The sequence below is a fragment of the Schizosaccharomyces octosporus genome, assembly GCF_000150505.1.
Source record: "Schizosaccharomyces octosporus yFS286 unplaced genomic scaffold supercont6.3, whole genome shotgun sequence".
Taxonomy (NCBI): Eukaryota; Fungi; Ascomycota; class Schizosaccharomycetes; order Schizosaccharomycetales; family Schizosaccharomycetaceae; genus Schizosaccharomyces; species Schizosaccharomyces octosporus.
In genome coordinates, this window is record NW_013185621.1 from 2481736 (window position 1) to 2500879 (window position 19144).

General features: G+C 38.4%; 7 protein-coding genes across 7 annotated transcripts; 4 read left to right on the plus strand and 3 right to left on the minus strand.

The window, feature by feature from the left end:
• Positions 1-50: 50 nt before the first annotated feature.
• On the plus strand, positions 51-1517 carry SOCG_01663 (ribosomal protein subunit Mrp10). Its single transcript, XM_013164616.1, has 2 exons — positions 51-405; positions 502-1517. Exons 1-2 carry the CDS (start codon positions 205-207, stop codon positions 565-567), a joined length of 267 nt encoding a protein of 88 aa, XP_013020070.1. The 5' UTR covers positions 51-204; the 3' UTR covers positions 568-1517.
• SOCG_01664 (glycine hydroxymethyltransferase) lies at positions 1451-3259 on the plus strand. Its single transcript, XM_013164617.1, has one exon. It carries the CDS (start codon positions 1528-1530, stop codon positions 2920-2922), a length of 1395 nt encoding a protein of 464 aa, XP_013020071.1. The 5' UTR covers positions 1451-1527; the 3' UTR covers positions 2923-3259.
• On the minus strand, positions 3189-6049 carry SOCG_01665 (eIF4 binding protein). The gene is made up of 4 exons (XM_013164618.1): positions 5783-6049; positions 4090-5741; positions 3724-4044; positions 3189-3676 (listed from the first exon to the last, which is right to left on the minus strand). The coding sequence occupies exons 1-4, from the start codon at positions 5856-5858 to the stop codon at positions 3404-3406; spliced, it is 2322 nt and encodes a 773-aa protein (XP_013020072.1). The 5' UTR covers positions 5859-6049; the 3' UTR covers positions 3189-3403.
• Positions 6050-6076: 27 nt separating this feature from the next.
• On the plus strand, positions 6077-7234 carry SOCG_01666 (ribosomal protein subunit S2). The gene has a single exon (XM_013164619.1). It carries the CDS (start codon positions 6278-6280, stop codon positions 7070-7072), a length of 795 nt encoding a protein of 264 aa, XP_013020073.1. The 5' UTR covers positions 6077-6277; the 3' UTR covers positions 7073-7234.
• Positions 7235-7348: 114 nt separating this feature from the next.
• Positions 7349-8761, minus strand: SOCG_01667 (threonine-tRNA ligase; the record flags this gene model as incomplete). Its single annotated transcript, XM_013164620.1, has 1 exon — positions 7349-8761. The coding sequence occupies one exon, from the start codon at positions 8759-8761 to the stop codon at positions 7349-7351; it is 1413 nt and encodes a 470-aa protein (XP_013020074.1).
• A 140-nt stretch (positions 8762-8901) lies between these two features.
• On the minus strand, positions 8902-11364 carry SOCG_01668 (vacuolar carboxypeptidase). Its single transcript, XM_013164621.1, has one exon. It carries the CDS (start codon positions 10901-10903, stop codon positions 9134-9136), a length of 1770 nt encoding a protein of 589 aa, XP_013020075.1. The 5' UTR covers positions 10904-11364; the 3' UTR covers positions 8902-9133.
• Positions 11365-12307: 943 nt separating this feature from the next.
• On the plus strand, positions 12308-18495 carry SOCG_01669 (1,3-beta-glucan synthase subunit Bgs2). The gene has a single exon (XM_013164622.1). The coding sequence runs from the start codon at positions 12570-12572 to the stop codon at positions 18231-18233; it is 5664 nt and encodes a 1887-aa protein (XP_013020076.1). The 5' UTR covers positions 12308-12569; the 3' UTR covers positions 18234-18495.
• The last annotated feature ends 649 nt before the right edge of the window (positions 18496-19144 follow it).

Here is a 19144-nt window from a genome sequence, read left to right on the forward strand (position 1 = left end):
TTGGAATTGTGGTGGTGTAACATCGAATGGTATTTCAATAGCTTTTCAGAGTTCCACACCCCCGACATTACTACTACAATTGTTGAAGTGTACAAGGACGCGAGGAATAACCTTTTCCTAACCTGTACAGGGATATTTTACTGTATTTTTATTAATTGACAAAATATACTTGTCTCTAAAGAAAGAAAGAGCGGAAAAGCGAAAATGTCGAGAAAAGTGGTAAACGCGCCTCGGTTGCAAGGGTTGAGCCGGCTACGCGTGCGTCCAAAAAAAGAAAGACAAGCTATTCCTTGTAGTCAAGAAATGGCTGCACTCTTGGGTTGCTGGCAAAACAACGGTGGTAACACGAACTCTACTCAGTGTTTGAAGGTCGCCGCGTCTCTAGAAAACTGCATGAAGAGCCAGGTAAGTAATTATGGAAAACAATATCTGTATTTGACTTTTCTTTCTCTTTTCAAGTCTATACATGCATGCAGGTTTTTGTCTAACATTGTATTTTAGCATGGTAAACAGAAATCCGAAAACACCATCAATTATCACTTGGCTCGTTTAGGAAAATTACTTTGATGTACTGTTTCATTCAAGTTTTAAAAAAAAATCCCCTTCAACGATGTCTTATGCAAGATGAGCTGGCGTTATCGTCCAAGCAGAATGTCCGTTCATCCTAACCAAAACCCATGATGCACTGTCCGCTTGTTTTATACCTATTTTCAGATTATGGTAAAAGACATGAGAATCCCCTCTCTTTTTCTTTATGCATTTGATTCTTCAGTCTCCAGTTTCTAGTTCCTAGCATCAATTATTAATTCTTTTTAAATGGTTATGTTTCAGTGGTTGTCGTGTGTCAAGACACAGGTTTATGTTGATATGTTTGAACGATGAAACCATGTATACGAAGCCGCGTTAAACAGAATTAAAATATCTTGGAAATTACTGGCAAGATTAGTTGTTTTTTTCTCTGCAAACATACCTTTGGCTAAAAACTCCCATTAAAACACAACTCAGATCTCTCTTCTCTCATATCCAACTAGGGCGACATTAGTCCAAATCAAACCAATCTAAGAAGTAAAAAGAACAAATAAATTACTTCAACATCGCTAAAATTTGCAACAATCTAAATTTTTTCTTTGAAACTGTTGGAGGATCAATGATGACGAGATGGCAAAAGCACTTGATTCATTTAAAGAGGAGTTTTTCTATGTTACTCTATCAACAACAGAACAGATGAGGACTACGATTGTCATACGAATATACAATATGATAGGCTCATCCATCTAATTTCTATTCAAGAAATTTTTTTACCTGTCATCTTCGTACATCTGCTTTTCTTCGCTTAGATAACTTTACCAATTAATCGAAATTACATCTCCGCGAAGAAAGCAGTCACTCTCTGAGGAACATATTTATTGAAATATTTGCAATTGTCAATTGCAAAACAGAAGTCTCTGACCGTTGTACTGCTTGTAATCAGCAGCTTAATTTTTAATTTGTTGAGACTTACCATTTTAGATTCAAATCACATCAACAATGGCTTCTTCTGATATTATGTTGACTCACCTTAAGGAACAGGATCCTACTGTTGCTGAAATCATGAAGAATGAAGCTGGACGCCAGCGTTCTTCTATTGTGCTCATTGCATCTGAGAACTTCACTTCCCGTGCTGTTATGGATGCTCTTGGCAGTGTTATGAGCAACAAATACTCTGAAGGTTACCCTGGTCACCGTTACTATGGTGGTAACAAGTACATTGATCAAATTGAAACTCTTTGCCAAGAGCGTGCTCTTGCTGCTTTCAACCTTGACTCTTCAAAGTGGGGTGTCAATGTTCAATGTCTTTCCGGTTCCCCCGCTAACCTTCAAGTCTACCAAGCTATTATGCCCCCTCATGGCCGTTTGATGGGACTTGATTTGCCTTCTGGTGGTCATCTTTCTCATGGTTACCAAACCGATACCAAGAAGATCAGTGCTGTTTCTACTTATTTCGAAACTATGCCCTACCGCGTTGATCCCAGCACTGGCATCATTGATTATGATACCCTCGAAAAGAATGCCCAGCTCTACCGCCCCAAGATTCTCGTCGCTGGTACCTCTGCTTACTGCCGTCTCATTGACTACAAGCGTATGCGTGAGATTGCTGACAGTGTTAACGCCTATTTGGTTGTTGATATGGCCCACATTTCTGGTCTTATTTCCGCCGGTGTTATCCCCTCTCCTTTTGAATATGCTGATGTTGTCACCACTACTACTCACAAATCTCTTCGTGGTCCTCGTGGTGCTATGATTTTCTTCCGTCGTGGTCTCCGGAATCACGATAAGAAGGGCAACCCCGTTTACTATGATTTGGAAGAGAAGATTAACTTTTCCGTCTTCCCTGGTCACCAAGGTGGTCCTCACAATCACACTATTACTGCCTTAGCTGTTGCTTTGAAGCAATGTCTTACCCCCGAGTATAAGCAATACCAAGCTCAAGTTGTTAAGAACGCTAAGGTTTGTGAAGAAGAATTCCGTAAGCGTGGTTATAAGCTCGCTGCTGATGGTACTGATAGTCATATGGTTTTGGTCGATGTCAAGAGCAAGGGTATTGATGGTGCCCGTGCTGAACGTATTTTGGAATTGATTAACATCGCTACCAACAAGAACACTTTGCCTTCTGACAAGTCTGCTTTGTCTCCTTCTGGTATTCGTATTGGTACCCCTGCCATGACTACTCGTGGCTTTAAAGAACAAGACTTTGTTCGCGTTGTCGAGTACATTGATCGCGCTATCACCCTCGCTGCTGACTTACAAAAGAGCCTTCCTAAGGAAGCCAACAAGCTCAAGGATTTCAAGGCTAAGTTGGGTGAGGGTAATGAGATCAACGAAGTTGTTCAACTTCAAAAGGATGTTGCTCAGTGGGCTGAAAGTTTCCCTCTCGCTGAGTAAAGGATTAATGATGAATTCTCAACTACTCCCCTTTCAGTTTAATATGTATTTTCAATGCTACAAAAAAAATTAATATGTGCATTTAGAATTAATGCAAAGCGCTTGGTTCTGCAGACTTAATGTAAGTTTGGACGATATGTACTGTATCTTTCAACAGATCAGGGAACTATGCTTTACGTTATTTTTAATTCTTGGTTACGATATAGCTTCAACTCTAATATTTCGTTCATAGTTTATCAGTTTTCTGGTAATAATTAATACAATAATAATGTCAATAATTTCATTCTTCTAATACATATTTACCTTCTTATTTTCTCTTTTCTTGTTCCGTCTTTACAGCATCGTAAAAGATGTAGGAAAATTTACTTCTATATAATACAGTCCATTAATTGTATTCCGTCTATTCAATATCCAAAATGTTAACCGTTGAAAGTACCTGAATCCCATAATATCCTTTAAGTTGAACCCTCTTTTTTGTGCATTACGTCTCATTTTTAGCAATAGTCTGTAAAGCAGCTCTTGCAATTGAAAGATTAGACTTTAACAATGACTTCTCCTTTCCTTCTACCAAAGGGTTGTTACGCACGTATGTCTTCAAAAACCAATCAACCTTGGAAGATAAATTCTTTTCCGCCTTGCATGTGTCCATAATCTGTACCAATTGAATATCTTCCTTGGTTCCGATTAAAATATCAGATAAGAAAACGAGGATGAAAGTCTGTAACTGAGAATTAATACTCATGAAATCAATGTGCTATTGAAATGTTAGCTATATATGACTCGTAGGATTAGTCAACGTACTTTTAAAATTGTTAAAGGTTGACCTCCTTCAATCACTAAGTAGGCGTAGAATTTTGCCAAATTGAAAACTTTTCGCGTAGGAACTTCATTTGCATCTCCATCGTCCTCAGGTTGTAAATCATTAAAAAAATCCCACAAAGAAAATTGGAAAGACTTCTTCAAATTATGTTGTCGAGTACAACACTTCAATGCAACTAACGCATAAAAAGGATTATACATTTTTTCACTTGAGGCACAGTGCAAAATTACATACGCAATTTCAGGCTGCTGAACTTTCTTCAAACGAAGTTTGAGAATCCGGTCCCAAGCATCGATGTAATCCTAAATAGTATTAGTAAAAGAAAATTAGTATGGATGATTACATACCTCAGCTCCCATTAATGCAACGAAAATCGAGGTTCGAACACCTGTATTCAAACGCAACTTCTTTGCTGTTTGCAAAAGTCGCGAATGAGCAAGAAGCTCTTCGTTTCTCTTTTTTTCTTCTGTTATTTTAGAGGAAGAGGATGCGATATTATTTTCTACCAAAGGATCACTCTTCCAAGAAGCGCCAACTAACCACCAACGGCCCTTCGTCTCTACCTGTTCAATATCTTGCATACTAACACGCAATGGTTCAGTAGCACGAAGAGATCGATTATTAAGAGAACCCAAAAACTTTTTCAGCTGATTTACTGCTTCAGACTTCAATTGAGAATTTGCCATAGCAACTTTTGCCTTTTTGTTCTCACGGAGGCTCGTGATAGATTCGACCATGAACTTGGTTCTGACAGAAATAGACGCTGGATCAGCTGTACTCAATAAAAGATGCATTTCTTGAACGATGTCTTGTAAAGCAGATGGATCATCACTTCGCAACTGATTACCGCAATTGCGTACTATTTTTAACAGAAGTTCTACATTTAGCTCCGTCAAGGACTTCAAAAACATGCGAACAAAGTCGTAAACCAAGACACAAGAAACAAGTTGAAAATTGTAAAGTTCAACGAAAAATACTATCAAGTTTGACGTTTCTTTATGAGAGGAAAGAGGCTCCGTCTCCTTGGATTTGTAAAGACGCAAGAATTCATCAACCAATGACTGTAGTAAGTAAGCTCCAAATTCGGGACCGATGATACGGTAAAGAGCAGTGGAAAGTGCGGCATAAACAATGACAAGCTGGTCTAACATAGATTCCCTCGCCATAACAATTTGCAGAATCAGTTTAGTTAGCGTATCGGTTACCGAATGGCGGGAATTCTCCATATAAATGGCTTCAATTTCGCTAACGATAGACCCTACATTGGCACCGGAAAGACGATTTAGTAAACCCTGAAGACGTCTCCGAAGACGGGTCAATTCGATAGAGTTCTGATCATCTGCGGAAGTCTTTTGACGAAGGGAGGGAGGGATGTATTTTCCAGTGGATGGTGTAGAAGAAACAACTGGAAGGTAAGGATTTTGGCGTTTGGGCTCTTCTCGGGAAGGTAATTGCTCGTCTTCAGAAGAGCTGTCATTGGCGCCTTCCTCGCTTGTATTATTTAATTCCTCCTCTTCATTCGAAATCTCCTCTTCTTGATTTTCATCTTCAGAAAACCCTTGGAAACTTTCTTCACTTTCTGACTCTTCCTGAGAAGCTAACAAGTCATTGCTTTCAAGATCATTAGATTCTTGATCTAAATCCTCTAAAATCCAACCAAATTCTTTATCAATCTGAGAGGTGCGCTTACTCTTTCCACGGACACCAAGTCTCTTTTCAAGCATCGCAATTTCTCGGTCATCATCTTCTAATGCAGCAAGTTGCTGCTTACGAGCAAAGTCTTCATATGAAGGAGATGGATCTTTCTTAGCTTTTTTGCTTTTAGGAAGCTCTTGCGAAGCTGCGAGCATATCTAAAGCATCTTCAGTTTCTCGTTCCTCCTTCCTTACACGACGTGGCTGCTGCTCATCAGCAGAGCGATTTTTTGTGTTTCTAGCAAGCTTTCTCTTTTCTCTGTGAGACAATTCACGCTTTCCTTTCTGGCCTCTTGAAGCACCATCTATTTTTTGTTAGCTCTGACATTTCGCGAGAACGCCTTACCTTCACTATTTATTTCATCCAAAATGCTCCTTGGAAGTTTTAATCCTCCATTTTTCCTGCTCTTTATAGGCCTCATTTTGGCACAATGGCAAATATAAAACTCGTCTGGTGTTTGGCTCTACACAACGTTTTATTGCTTTGGACACTTGGACTAGTAATATAGAGATTTTTGAAAAATCTCCTAGTAATTATTTCTTAAATAAAAAAAAAAGTATATAAAAATAATAATGAAAACGAAGCTGTTTATATTGAAAAAATGCTTTTTTCTAGAACTACGCGACACTACCGCCTTCCCTCGTAACAGTTCCGTAATCTTATTGTGTAGTACTCGGTGCATCCTTACAGCATTTTACACAGCAGTATTGTCTTTATTACAAACGCTGGGATGCACTATTCCATACTTCCTGTCCCTTGGGATCGTCGTGTACAAGAACGCTTCTTTCGAGATTTTACAATCATATCGCTGGGTTGAGGATCACGGCGCGTACTTGGAAAATGATTTCACGGAAATTAACGACAGAGCAGTTAATTGCCAGAAGACTGAAAATTCGTTCATGGAATCACAAAATTGGAGCTAAAGTCGCACCGCACTATACTCCTTCAATGGGCGTTCGCAATCCGGCTGCTCCAGAAAAGCTGAGTTTGTCTTTGTTATTGTCATCTTATGCGCATATGGGCCATTCGACGTCTTTGTGGAATCCTTTGACTCAACCTTTTATTTACGGAAAACGGGATGGAATTCATATTATTTCTTTGGATCAAACAATGGTGTACTTACGGCGCGCAATTTCTGTAGTACGAGAAGTTGCAAAGGCCAAAGGAGTAGTTGTCTTCATAGGAACACGCAACGGTCAAAAGGATTCAGTAGTAAATGCAGCAAAACGAGCTCGTGGTTTCCATGTGTTTGATCGTTGGCTACCTGGTTTGATCACCAATGCAAGAAATGTACAGGGAAATCTTGGTGGAAAAATTGTCGCAGTTGATGATAATGGCAGGGTTGTTCCTACTGAAGAATCTCCAAAGTTTGTAATCCCGGACTTGATGGTCATTCTTAATCCTTTGGAGAACAGGGGAGCTTGTTTGGAAGCTCAAAAGGCCTCTATACCTACCATTGGGATCATTGACTCAGATGCTGATCCCAAGATGGTTACATATCCCATTCCGGCTAATGACGACTCGTTGCGATGTACTGATTTGATAGTAGGGTTATTGAGTAAAGCAGCTGAACAAGAGTATAATCAAAATTCTGCTTCTGTTAATAAAGCATCTTCTTATCTCCCCCGTGCTTAACCATGTTGCATTCGAATACCGTTTTGTTCAAAAAAGAAAAGTTTTTGCTTTGCTTATGATATCTAATACATACTTTTACCTAATATTTACCATTTTTTATTAAAACTTCTTTTCACATCCGATAAAGATAGTGTTCACCTTTTTAAGGAATCATCTTTAAGAACTAAAGACCATTATTGTATTATTATATGTCAAAAAGATTAGTATCAATTATGTATGAGCGGCATAACGAAATTCATTCATTGAACTTCGTATTTCACAACTGAAAGCAATACTCTACTCATAGTTGCTGAGCTTTTGTTCAAATGTGTTTCTCAATTCATTGATCGTCATTCGTTGAGTAGGTTTTCGATTCTGTCTATCCGTCACACTGAGAACTTGCTCTTGAACTTCTTTTTCACCAACTACAATCTCGTAGTTATAATTCAAAAGCCTAGATTCGCGTAGTCTCTTTCCTAAAGACTGGGCGTCAGCTTGCAAATCGACGTAAAAATAGGTTTGGTTTAAGGGAGCGAAATACGATTGAACTTGATTCGAACCGGAAAGTTCGTTTTGAATTTTTTTTGCAAAGTCTAATACGTGTTGACTTTGATTAACGGGCAGGATAACTGCATGGCGTGGACTTAACCAAAATGGCCAGTGACCGTTGATATGCTCTATCAATATTCCCATAAATCGTTCTAAGGAGCCAAAAACAGCTCTATGTACCAGTACAGGCATACTTTCATTTTCTTCAACGGTTGAGGAGCCACCAGCTTTTGTGCGATAGTACAGTTTGAATCGCTCAGGTAAATGAAAATCGAGTTGAATGGTTGCCGTTTGGTGCCATTTTCCACGAGCATCTGCAACATTAATATCTATCTTTGGTCCATAGAAGGCACCATCTCCTTCGTTTAACACCCATGGTACTTCGTTGACATTCAACGCTTCTTTTAATGCGTTTTCCGACAAGTTCCAAGTTTCAAGTGAACCGATCGAGTCTTCAGGTCGTGTACTTAAAAAATATTTCATTTTAGTCATACCTAATAGGGAATAGACGTGCTTTATAAACTGAAGCGTTTTCGTTATTTCTGTTTTAATCTGCTGGGGTTCGCAGAAAATATGACCATCATCTTGATGGAAGCATCGAAGCCTAGTTAATCCAGAAAGAGCCCCAGAAGCCTCATTTCTGTGTAAAGGACTGAAATCTGCAAAACGAAGGGGTAAATCTCTGTAAGATCGTTCAGTATGAGAATATATTAAACAGTGACCAGGGCAGTTCATAGGCTTTAACCCATAGACAGCATTCTTTTCTTCCTCAGTTTCTTCAACCTTTTTGCTTCCCTCCACACGAAAGATCTCTTTTTCATAGTTTTGCCAATGTCCACTTCGTTCCCACAAGTCTTTCTTATAGATTATAGGTGTCATAACCTCTTCAAACCCCTCTAAACGATACTGTAGTTTTAAAAAATCTACAAGTCGATTATACACACGCGCCCCATGTGGTAGAAAAAATATAGAACCAGGTGATTTTGGGTCTGTTATATAAAGCTTCTGTCTTTGAGCTATAGTACGATGATCTTCAAAAGATGGCTTGTTAACATCGGAATAGAGTCTAGTATTCACAATACAAGTGTGGGATATTCGATTGTTAACGGCGCTTTTGAAGTTCAACTTCAAGCTACAACATCGTATATTTGACAACAGCATACTAACTTATTTCTTTTTAATGAAAAATTAAATGGAATAAATGTACCTACAACATTAAAACCTCAGCAAAGAACAAGCTTTATCGAAAATATGTTTTACAAGGGACTACTGTTAAGTAGTATGCATTTGGAAAATCAGGTTCCATATTCAGCATTGGTTTCTTAAGAAGATTAGAACGGTTTTTGTTTGTTTTAAATGTAATTTACTTTTCGTAAGTAATAAATATAACACTGTTTAAATTAAAATCACCAAAATAAGCCTAAGAGATATAACTAAGGTAAGACTAAACTCGAAAAACAAAATAAAACATTAGGCAAAGTAACGTTTAAATAGTATAGATTTGGATAATTATAATCAAGCTAGTCTTCTCAATTAATCATAATGACGGATAAAGTTGTAGTAAAAAGTTATAGCATCAAGATGTCCTTGGAAAGGCATGTTTTCGTTAACCGTATGAGCATTAAAGTCGTCCGTCTGACTAACAGCTTTGGGAGAGACAGGCGTCCAACGGTAAATACTCTTCGTCAGGTTCCAGTAGTGACGGGTGTCAGTGTTTGCAGTCATCAATGCAGGGGCAATGAGAGTATCATTACCAAAAGTATGCTTAATTGCTCCTCCTAGTTTCTCGTAGGTGGAAGCTCCCTGTCCATATGGAGAAACAGGTGAAGGTTCGAGGGTCTTTATAGTAGAAAGAGAAAAGTCACCAACAGCGTCAGGGTAGGAAACGATTTGAGTTCCGTTGAAGTGGGTAAGATTCAAATGGTTCTCTTCAGCGAATCTTCCAACGAGTTGTTCGTAATGATCATACAGTTGTTGAAGGTTCTTTTCGACTGAAATACGATGATTCACATTTACTACTGTTTCTTCGGGTAAGGCGTTGACCTTGACACCGCCACGGATAACATCAACAGCAATGGAAGTTTCGAAAAAATAACGTGTATCTTTGCTCTTTGAAAGAATGCTGGTTAATGATTCAGTATCTTTCTTCAAAATTAAAGAACGGAGGTGTTCATCCAAACCTTTACTGTATTTGGCAAAGCATTCCAAAGAAGAAAAGAAAGGGTTTTCGGGAACCAGTTTTCCTTCGAAGGGGACTTCAACTTGCGGAATTAGCTTACTCATGATGCCGATGTTAGTATGAGAGGGAGGGATCGAAGAATGGCCGCCGGGTGTCTTCAATCTTAATACAACATCGATATAACCCTTCTCTGCAACAGAAACAGCGGCAAAATAGGTACCATAGTACTCGCTGACAAAGCCACCTTCGTCGAGAATAAGCTCGACACCATCTTGCCCATAAATCTCGTAAAGGCGTTTTGCTAAAGGCAAAGCACTATGATAGCCAGAGATTTCTTCGTCAAATCCAATGGATGCAATCACCGTACGCTCTGGCGTAAAGTCAGAGGAAGCAAGTAACTCTAAAGCCTCAAAGATGCCAACTAAGGAATTTTTGTCATCGGTAGCTCCGCGACCGTAAACGATACCATCCTTGTAAGTAGCGCTAAATGGGGGGAAATACCATTTGTCTAAAGTAGCCTCTGCAATGGGGACCACGTCTTGATGGGCCATTAAAACAAGAGGTTTCAGGTCCTCATTGGAACCTTTATACGTTATCAAAAGACCATAAGTAGCAACGTATTCAACTTGTAATTTTTTAAAGATGTTTGGATAAATGTCGCGGAAGACATCGTGCAAATCGCCAAAGATGTTCCAGCGCTCATCTTCGCCAACATGACCAAGGTCATCGTAAGAGATGCTTGGAACGCGCAATACTTTTTGAAAGCGCTCAAGACTGTCGTTGCGAAATTGTGGTGTATTGATAAATTCGGAGCAGCCGACACCTTGGGTCTCTAAGAAAGGTTCAATTTTAGATGAGACAAGGCTGGCAGGTTGATAGCAAAACGACGTAGCATTGACATCCGCTTCAGAAGATAATTCCTTTATGGGGGTTTCTTTTCTAACGAAGAGTACAAAAGATACGACAGTTGCTGAGATAACAAAGAATATGACTACAAACCAATCCAAGATCTTTTTCCATATTGACTTGGATTTCTTTGCCCACTTTGGTTCTCCCAACAGATACTCCAAGTCATCCTCTACAGATTTTCCTCCCTTAGGTTGAAAACTCTGCGTCTGTACCATTATAAAATTGTTCAGCTTTTCTCTGACGGGAAATTGCTAAAATATACTAAAGGCGAGTATAGGAACAATTGCTAAACTATGCCTTCTTAAAAGAAGCAAATACTGGAAACTGGTCTCAAAAACAAGGTAAAAACCAGTTTGAACAATGGATTTTGTAGATGAAATTACACTTTCTCAAAACTTCGCTGGCAAATTAAACCAATCCAATATCAATAATCAAATTAGACGAATGGTACCATTCAAACAAAATAAATTCAAAACAAATTGGTTAGATGAAAATAAACCGAGATGAGGAAGAAAAGAAGGAGAGAAGGAGAGAGACGAAAGAAAAGGGTCTATATATATACCTACGGTTTTCGCCTGAACAGAGATAAGGGACAATGAAGTAGAGCTACCTATTTCTTCAGAGTTGTTATTTATTACGAATCCTTCGTAATTCATCGCAAGATAAACTAAGTCAGTTTGAAACGATTTTCCGTATCAAGCTCAGTATACCGAGGTTCATTATGATGATATAGTGAGCTGTAAAGTAAGAGAAAGAAGCTCTCAATGTAAATAAATAAACAGAAGGAAATACAAAAATAAAAAAATTTAAAAATAAAGAAATAAAAAGAGGAAGCTTTGGTCTCTTGGATGTAATACATGACCAAAAAAAAAAAAAAAAAAAAAAAAAAAGGAATTATATATATATATTTGTAAGAATAAACCAGATTGTATGAGAACAATTCTTTTTTGTAAGACATGATATGCCTGAGAATGGCAAGTGTTGGTAGAAAGAGAGAGAGTTGGAGGAGATTTGTATTCATTAGATTTAGAAAGAATCCAAAAAGAAAAAAAAGAAAAGTAGTTTAGCTGAATCTGATACTATTGCAATCCTTAAAATCGACCTTCTTGACTTTCCCTACTTTGTTTACATGGCATTCAACAAGGGTATTTTTCTCTACTGAAAAGCAATTTTGTATTCAGTAGCAAAAATTCATTCTATAGACTAAAAAAGAATAAAAAAAAGAAATATGTACTGAACTGTTAGCCCTTAGCTGACGGGAATCGAATGTGGAAACGAATGTCTTAGTATCTTTGTAGAAATAGCACTTTAGTAAACAATTGCTGTTCTGGTTTGGTTTTCAAATTTACTTTTTTTATGTTGAAAAATCATTCTTATTTTCATATCCTTCATGTATTCTAGGTTAATTGGTACTATAGAGGAAAGAGGGAGATTTTCTAAAAGTCAACCTTTACAAGTTCCTTACGTGTATACTAAGCAAAATAAAATCGTGGCTGCTTATTTGTTTAGACGTAATTATCCAAACTTTGTTTACTTGACTGTTTGGTGTTGCAATGATAGCGTACTTCGGACAGGCTATATGTTTGTTTACTTTGGGTTTAGCCTGATCATATATCTTCAGCTTCCCCTATTCCTAACCCACGAGAAAAAACATCTTTTTACCTATCCCAAAAAAAATATAGATTGCAATTATCTTTAACAACATTGGAAATAGGGCTACCTCATACGTTTGTTAACAGCAAAAGCTGGAGAAGCCTTTTGTGAAAGCACTTTGAGCTGAATTTTGACAAGCAAGAATCCTTCATCAAGGAAAGAGTATACTAATCCACTTGCATTTTAATAAAACAACAGTAAAAATATAAAAAAGTATAGATACCTTAGATGATGGTGGGAGGTGATCATAACTTACCTTCGAAAGACAGTTTAACAAATGATTCACTGAATGATTCGGACCAATTTGAAGACTCAAAGGATTTTGAGGACTTTCCTCCAAGAACTGATGATGAGTCACATTTGGTTCAAGAAATGTCAGCTGTAGGTCAGCCATCTGCTAATGGGTACCTCCAACAAGAGAATTACGTTACAGATTATCCAAGGAATTCTGACACTTATAATTCGTATCCTGATGCCTACTATGAAAAATCCGAGTCACAAGAAATGGACGAGCTCTTTTATCAGACCGACGACGGACTTGTGTTTTCATCCACAAAACCGGAAAGAAACACCCGAAACTTCGAAAACAGGTACCAGGATATTCCAGAGTATGCGCATGAACCAACTGGTTATACTCCTGAGATCTTGAGCGATTATGCTGGACTCATGGAGAACCCAGGTGTGTATCCCAGAGTCATTCCTGGAGAAAAAGGGGACGAAGAGATATACTCAGCAAGGTTTTCGTATCTAGATGCGAAAAATCCTTATCCTGCTTGGATCCCAGACAACATGATTCCTCTAAGCAAAGAAGAAATCCTTACGATATTTGAGGAGCTCCAGGAAAACTTCGGCTTTCAGAAAAGCTCCATGTTAAATATGTACGATTTCTTTATGGTTTTGCTTGACTCCAGGGCTTCTCGTATGGATGGAACCAACGCAGTGCGATCTCTCCATGCCGACTATATCGGTGGTAGAAACGCTAATTATAGAAAATGGTATTTCTCTTCAAACATGGATGTCGATGACTCCATTGGCTTTCAGAACTGCAAGTTCACGAAGGCTGGTCCCAAATTGGTGAAGGACAAGTCTAGCAAAAAGAAGAAATCGAAGAAAGATGACTCCGATTTAGAAGAACAGGTAAAGATTGATCCACTGGATTATTCAATGGAAAAATGGGATACTGCTATGCGAAACATGCTGCCTGAAGTACAAATTCGCCAAGTCGCCCTTTACCTTTTATGCTGGGGAGAAGCCAACAATATCCGTTTCTGTCCAGAATGTCTGTGTTTTCTATTTAAAATGGCCCTGGATTTCATGCAATCCGATGAATATACTGCAGAAAAGCCTCCAGTCCATGAATACTACTACCTGGAAAACGTGGTGACACCTCTCTATAACTTCATCAGAAACCAACAATTCGAAGAATTTGAAGGAAAATTAGTCCGTAGAGAACGTGATCACGCAGAAACAATCGGTTACGATGACATTAATCAACTATTTTGGTATCCTCAGGGTATTAATAGAATTGTGCTGATGGATGGTACTCCTCTCTTCTCACTACCAAAATGGGAAAGGTTTCATAAACTCAACGAGGTGAACTGGGACAAGGTATTTCAAAAAACTTTTTACGAAAGCCGTTCTTGGTCTCATTCCTTGACAAATTTCAACAGGATATGGGTCATTCATTTTACTACTTATTGGTACTATACGGCATTCAACTCTCCTACTCTCATTGAGAAAAACTTCCGTCAGTCCGTTGGACCACGACCAATTCAATCATGCCAATGGTCTTCCGTAGCTCTTGGAGGAGCTGTTGCTACCCTTTTGATGATTTTTGCTACTATTTTTGAATGGGCTCATGTTCCTCGAAGGTTTCCCGGATCTAGGCCACTCTTACAACGTTTCTTTCTACTTTGTATTATTCTAGTGTTGAATATTGCTCCTGCTGTGTTTATTTTCGGGTTTTCAAATGATGAACAGCAACGTTCCGTAGGTAGATTGACAGTAGCAATCGCCCATTTTACTTTTTCCTTTCTTTGTTTTCTTTATTTTACAGTTGTTCCTCTAAATAGTTTATTCAGATTTAAAACAAACCAGTTTTCGAGGAAATTTCTTGCAAATCGATACTTTACTTCGGATTTTGCTCGTCTACAGATTAACGACATGTGTGTTTCATGGGGTTTATGGGCTCTTGTTTTTGCAGCCAAGTTTGCGGAATCCTATTTTTTCCTGACTTTGTCTTTCCGTGATCCCATTCTTGTTTTAAGCACCATGAGACCATACTTTTGCGAGATTAAATGGGCAGGATCTTACTTATGCGTGTTACAACCTAGAGTCATTTTGGGTATCATGTATGTAACGGATTTGGTTCTTTTTTTCCTTGACACGTATCTTTGGTATATTGTAGTAAATACCATATTCTCCGTCACCCGCTCTTTTTTCCTGGGTATTTCCATTTGGACCCCATGGAGAAATATTTTCGCACGTATGCCAAAGAGAATATACAGCAAAATTCTTTCTACCCCAGAGGGAGATTCTGTTTACAAGCCGAAAGTACTAATATCCCAAATATGGAATTCTGTGATCATCTCTTTGTATCGTGAACACCTTCTGGCGGTTGAACATGTGCAGAGGCTCATATATCATCAAGTCAACTCTCTTGATGCTGATGGAACCAAGACTTTAAAGACACCTACATTCTTTGTCTCTCAGGAAGATTCTTCTTTTAAGACGGAATATTTCCCGGCACACTCGGAAGCTGAGAGAAGACTTTCCTTTTTTGCTCAGTCACTTGCTACTCCGATTCCAGAACCTATACCTGTAGATACTATGCCCACTTTCACGGTTCTGGTTCCTCACTACGGAGAAAAGATCCTTCTTTCACTTAAAGAAATTATAAGAGAACAGGACAAGCTTTCAAGGGTTACTTTACTTGAATATTTGAAACAGCTCCATGCTCACGAATGGAAGTGCTTTGTCCGTGATACAAAAATTCTTGCCGAGGAGGATGCTTTAACTCAGCAAGATTTTGAGGAAGAAGATACGAACGGAAAGTCAAACATCTTGAAAGGAAAGTTTGACGACTTACCTTTCTATTGCATTGGGTTTAAAAATGCTACTCCCGAGTATACTCTTCGAACTAGAATTTGGGCTTCCTTGAGAAGTCAAACATTATACAGGACAGTCAGTGGATTCATGAATTATTCTCGCGCGATAAAACTTCTATACAGGGTTGAAAATCCTGACGTATCTGAACTTTTCGCTGGACAAATGGATGTTTTGGAATATGAATTAGATCGAATGGCATCACGCAAATTTAAAATGTGCGTTTCTATGCAAAGGTATGCAAAATTTACAGCGGAAGAAGTAGAGAATACAGAATTTATTCTCAGAGCTTATCCTGATTTACTTATTGCGTATCTGGATGAGGATCCTTTGGAAGAAGGTGAAACTACCCCTAAACTTTATGCTGCACTTATCGATGGATATTCGGATATTAATGAAAACGGGAAAAGAATTCCAAAATATAGAATTAGGATGTCAGGAAACCCCATTTTAGGTGATGGTAAATCTGACAACCAAAACATGGCCTTACCTTTCTACCGTGGAGAATACATACAACTTATTGATGCAAACCAAGACAATTATTTAGAAGAATGTTTAAAAATTCGAAGCATTTTAGCGGAGTTTGAAGCCTTTAATTCACCCAGCAACGATCCATACGAAGAGACGCAAGAACCCTATCAAAACAATCCAGTTGCTATCATGGGTGCCAGAGAATATATTTTTTCTGAAAATATTGGTATATTAGGTGACGTTGCAGCTGGTAAGGAACAAACATTTGGTACTTTATTTGCTCGTACAATGGCTCAGATCGGCGGTAAATTACATTATGGTCATCCAGATTTCTTAAACGCAATTTATATGACAACTCGTGGTGGTGTTTCAAAGGCACAGAAAAGTCTTCACGTTAACGAAGATATTTATGCAGGAATGACCGCTTTACAACGTGGTGGTCGCATTAAACACTGTGAATACTACCAGTGTGGTAAAGGTCGTGATTTGGGATTCGGATCCATTTTGAATTTTACTACAAAGATTGGAACAGGTATGGGTGAACAAATGATTTCACGAGAGTATTACTACTTGGGCACTCAGCTTCCTTTCGATCGTTTCCTTTCATTTTATTATGCTCATGCGGGTTTCCATATCAACAATATTTTCATTATGCTTTCAGTGCAGTTATTTATGGTTGTTTTGGTGAACCTAGGCGGAATGTATCATGTTGTCACTGTTTGCGATTACGACCATAACCAAAAATTAACTGTGAAAATGAGGCCAGAAGGATGCTATCAATTGAATCCCGTTATGAATTGGCTGAAGCGATGTATCATCTCTATTTTTATCGTTTTCTTCATTTCGTTTGTTCCGTTGACTGTCCAAGAGTTGACGGAAAGAGGTGCATGGAGAGCATTAACACGTTTAGGAAAGCACTTTGCTAGTTTCTCACCATTATTTGAAGTATTTACTTGTCAGACATATGCCTATTCTGTAATAGCGAATATATCTTTTGGAGGTGCTCGGTATATTGGTACAGGAAGAGGATTTGCTACTGCAAGGCAGTCGTTCTCGTTATTGTTTTCTAGGTTCGCAGCTCCTTCGATATATTTGGGTTCACGTACGCTACTTATGCTTTTATTTGGAACTTTGAGCGCATGGATACCGCATTTGGTATACTTTTGGATATCGACTGTTGCCATGTGCGTGAGTCCATTCATGTTTAACCCTCACCAATTTGCATGGAACGATTTCTTTGTGGATTATCGCGAATTTGTGAGATGGATGTCGCGAGGTAACTCTCGTTCTCACATGAATTCTTGGATTGGTTATTGCCGGTTGACGAGAACTCGTATCACAGGTTATAAGAGAAGGATTATGGGAGTACCCGTCAGTAAAGGGTTCTTGGACTCACCGAGAGCTCGTGTTGGTAATTTATTTTTTAGCGAACTCTTCATTCCGTTTCTTCTTGTAATAGGAACGACTATACCTTATTTGTTTATCAATTCCCAGCCGGGAAATCCAGATCCAGAAAAAGCGACGAATCCGATATTACGGTTTGTTATTTTAGCATTTTTGCCGATAGTAGTCGCTGCAGGCTTATCACTTTGTTTTGCTGGAATGGCATGCTTGATGGGACCTTTGCTAGGACTGTGCTGTAAGAAATTCGGAGCAGTGTTAGCGGCAATTGCGCATGCTGTTACGATTTTGATGTTTATACTTGTTTTTGAAGTATCATGGTATTTAGAGGCATGGAGCTTACCAAAGGCGGTACTTTGTATGCTGTGTATAGTGTCATTACAAAGATTCTTTTTTAATTTTCTACAGATTATATTCCTTACACGTGAGTTGAAACACGATGGAGCAAATTTGGCATGGTGGACGGGCAAATGGTATTCAAGAGGATTAGGCTTTCATGCATTGTCGCAGCCGTCTCGAGAATTTGTGTGCAAGCTTGTTGAATTGAACATGTTTGCGGCAGATTTCTTCTTGGGCCATTTGATATTGTATTTAATGTTACCGATTCTTTTAATACCGTTTATTGACAAATGGCATTCTATGATGTTGTTTTGGCTACGTCCTAGCAAGCAGATCCGCCCACCGATTTATTCTATGAGACAGAAGCGATTACGAAAGCGAATTGTTCGAAGATATGCATTTTTATTTTTTCTAATGTTGATTGTATTTCTTGCTTTAATTATTGTTCCTTTGACGATTGGAAAAGGGTTGTTGGATGATTTTGATTTGGATATCCTGAAAGACTTTGGGCTAATGCAACCAGCGGACCGGAACTGGACCGAAAATGGTACAAATCTTACGACTGTTAACGAGTAAAGAAAAGAAAAGAAAAGAAAGGAGAAAAAAAAAGATGAAGGGGAAGATATGCTGGTTGAATTGAGAAATTCAGTAGCTTGTGAACGAATAACCCAACCCGAGTCTTTGAGAGTAAAGAAGATCTTAATCCTATGGAGTTGTTTTATTTCATGAGTCAGATTATATATACATATGAAAAAGGTTTCTATTGTTGAGACGAATCATTGATTTTATTAGAAGAATAAATAATTAAAAGAATTATTAAACATGGATAGAAAGTTGAGTTGTTTGTAAGCATGATTGATGCTGAAAATTAGAAACTAGAAGGTAGAAAAAGGATCAGTCAAACTAATGAAAAGTCGGTCAAGTCAAAGCCAAAACAAGAGAAAAGAAAAGAAAAAACAAAGCTTGTATCGAGATTAAAACAACAAGCCAAAAGATTTCCAGAGGTCAAATCTCATATACTTTTCCATAAACAACATAGTACGAGCTTTGTTTACATATGGAGAGAACAAAGAATTCATGTTACCCACTTCGGTAATTGATTGTAAAATGACGAACGATTCGGATCGACTGATAAGATATCGAGATGAAACGCACTCTGCTATTCGAAAAAAAGTAAACAATAAGGAAAAAGCAAAACTCCAAGCTAGCATTGACAAGAGACGTTTTAAGATCATGTCTAGTTGCATTTCTACTAGTTTGTAATTCATGTTTTCTCTGGTACCGGCATTGATGAGGATGGCAACAACCAAAGGTCGGCTAAAGCAAGCTTGATCTCAGAGGGAAATCATTGAAAGGCATATGTACTAGCGTATAAGAGAGAAGAGAATGCATCGTCATGCCTAACGAAGCCAGCCCATCCGGTTCCTGCAGAAAAGGTCATTCCATAGCTTTAGCAAATGATGTTGTTGTTTCGGGTTGGTCTTTGT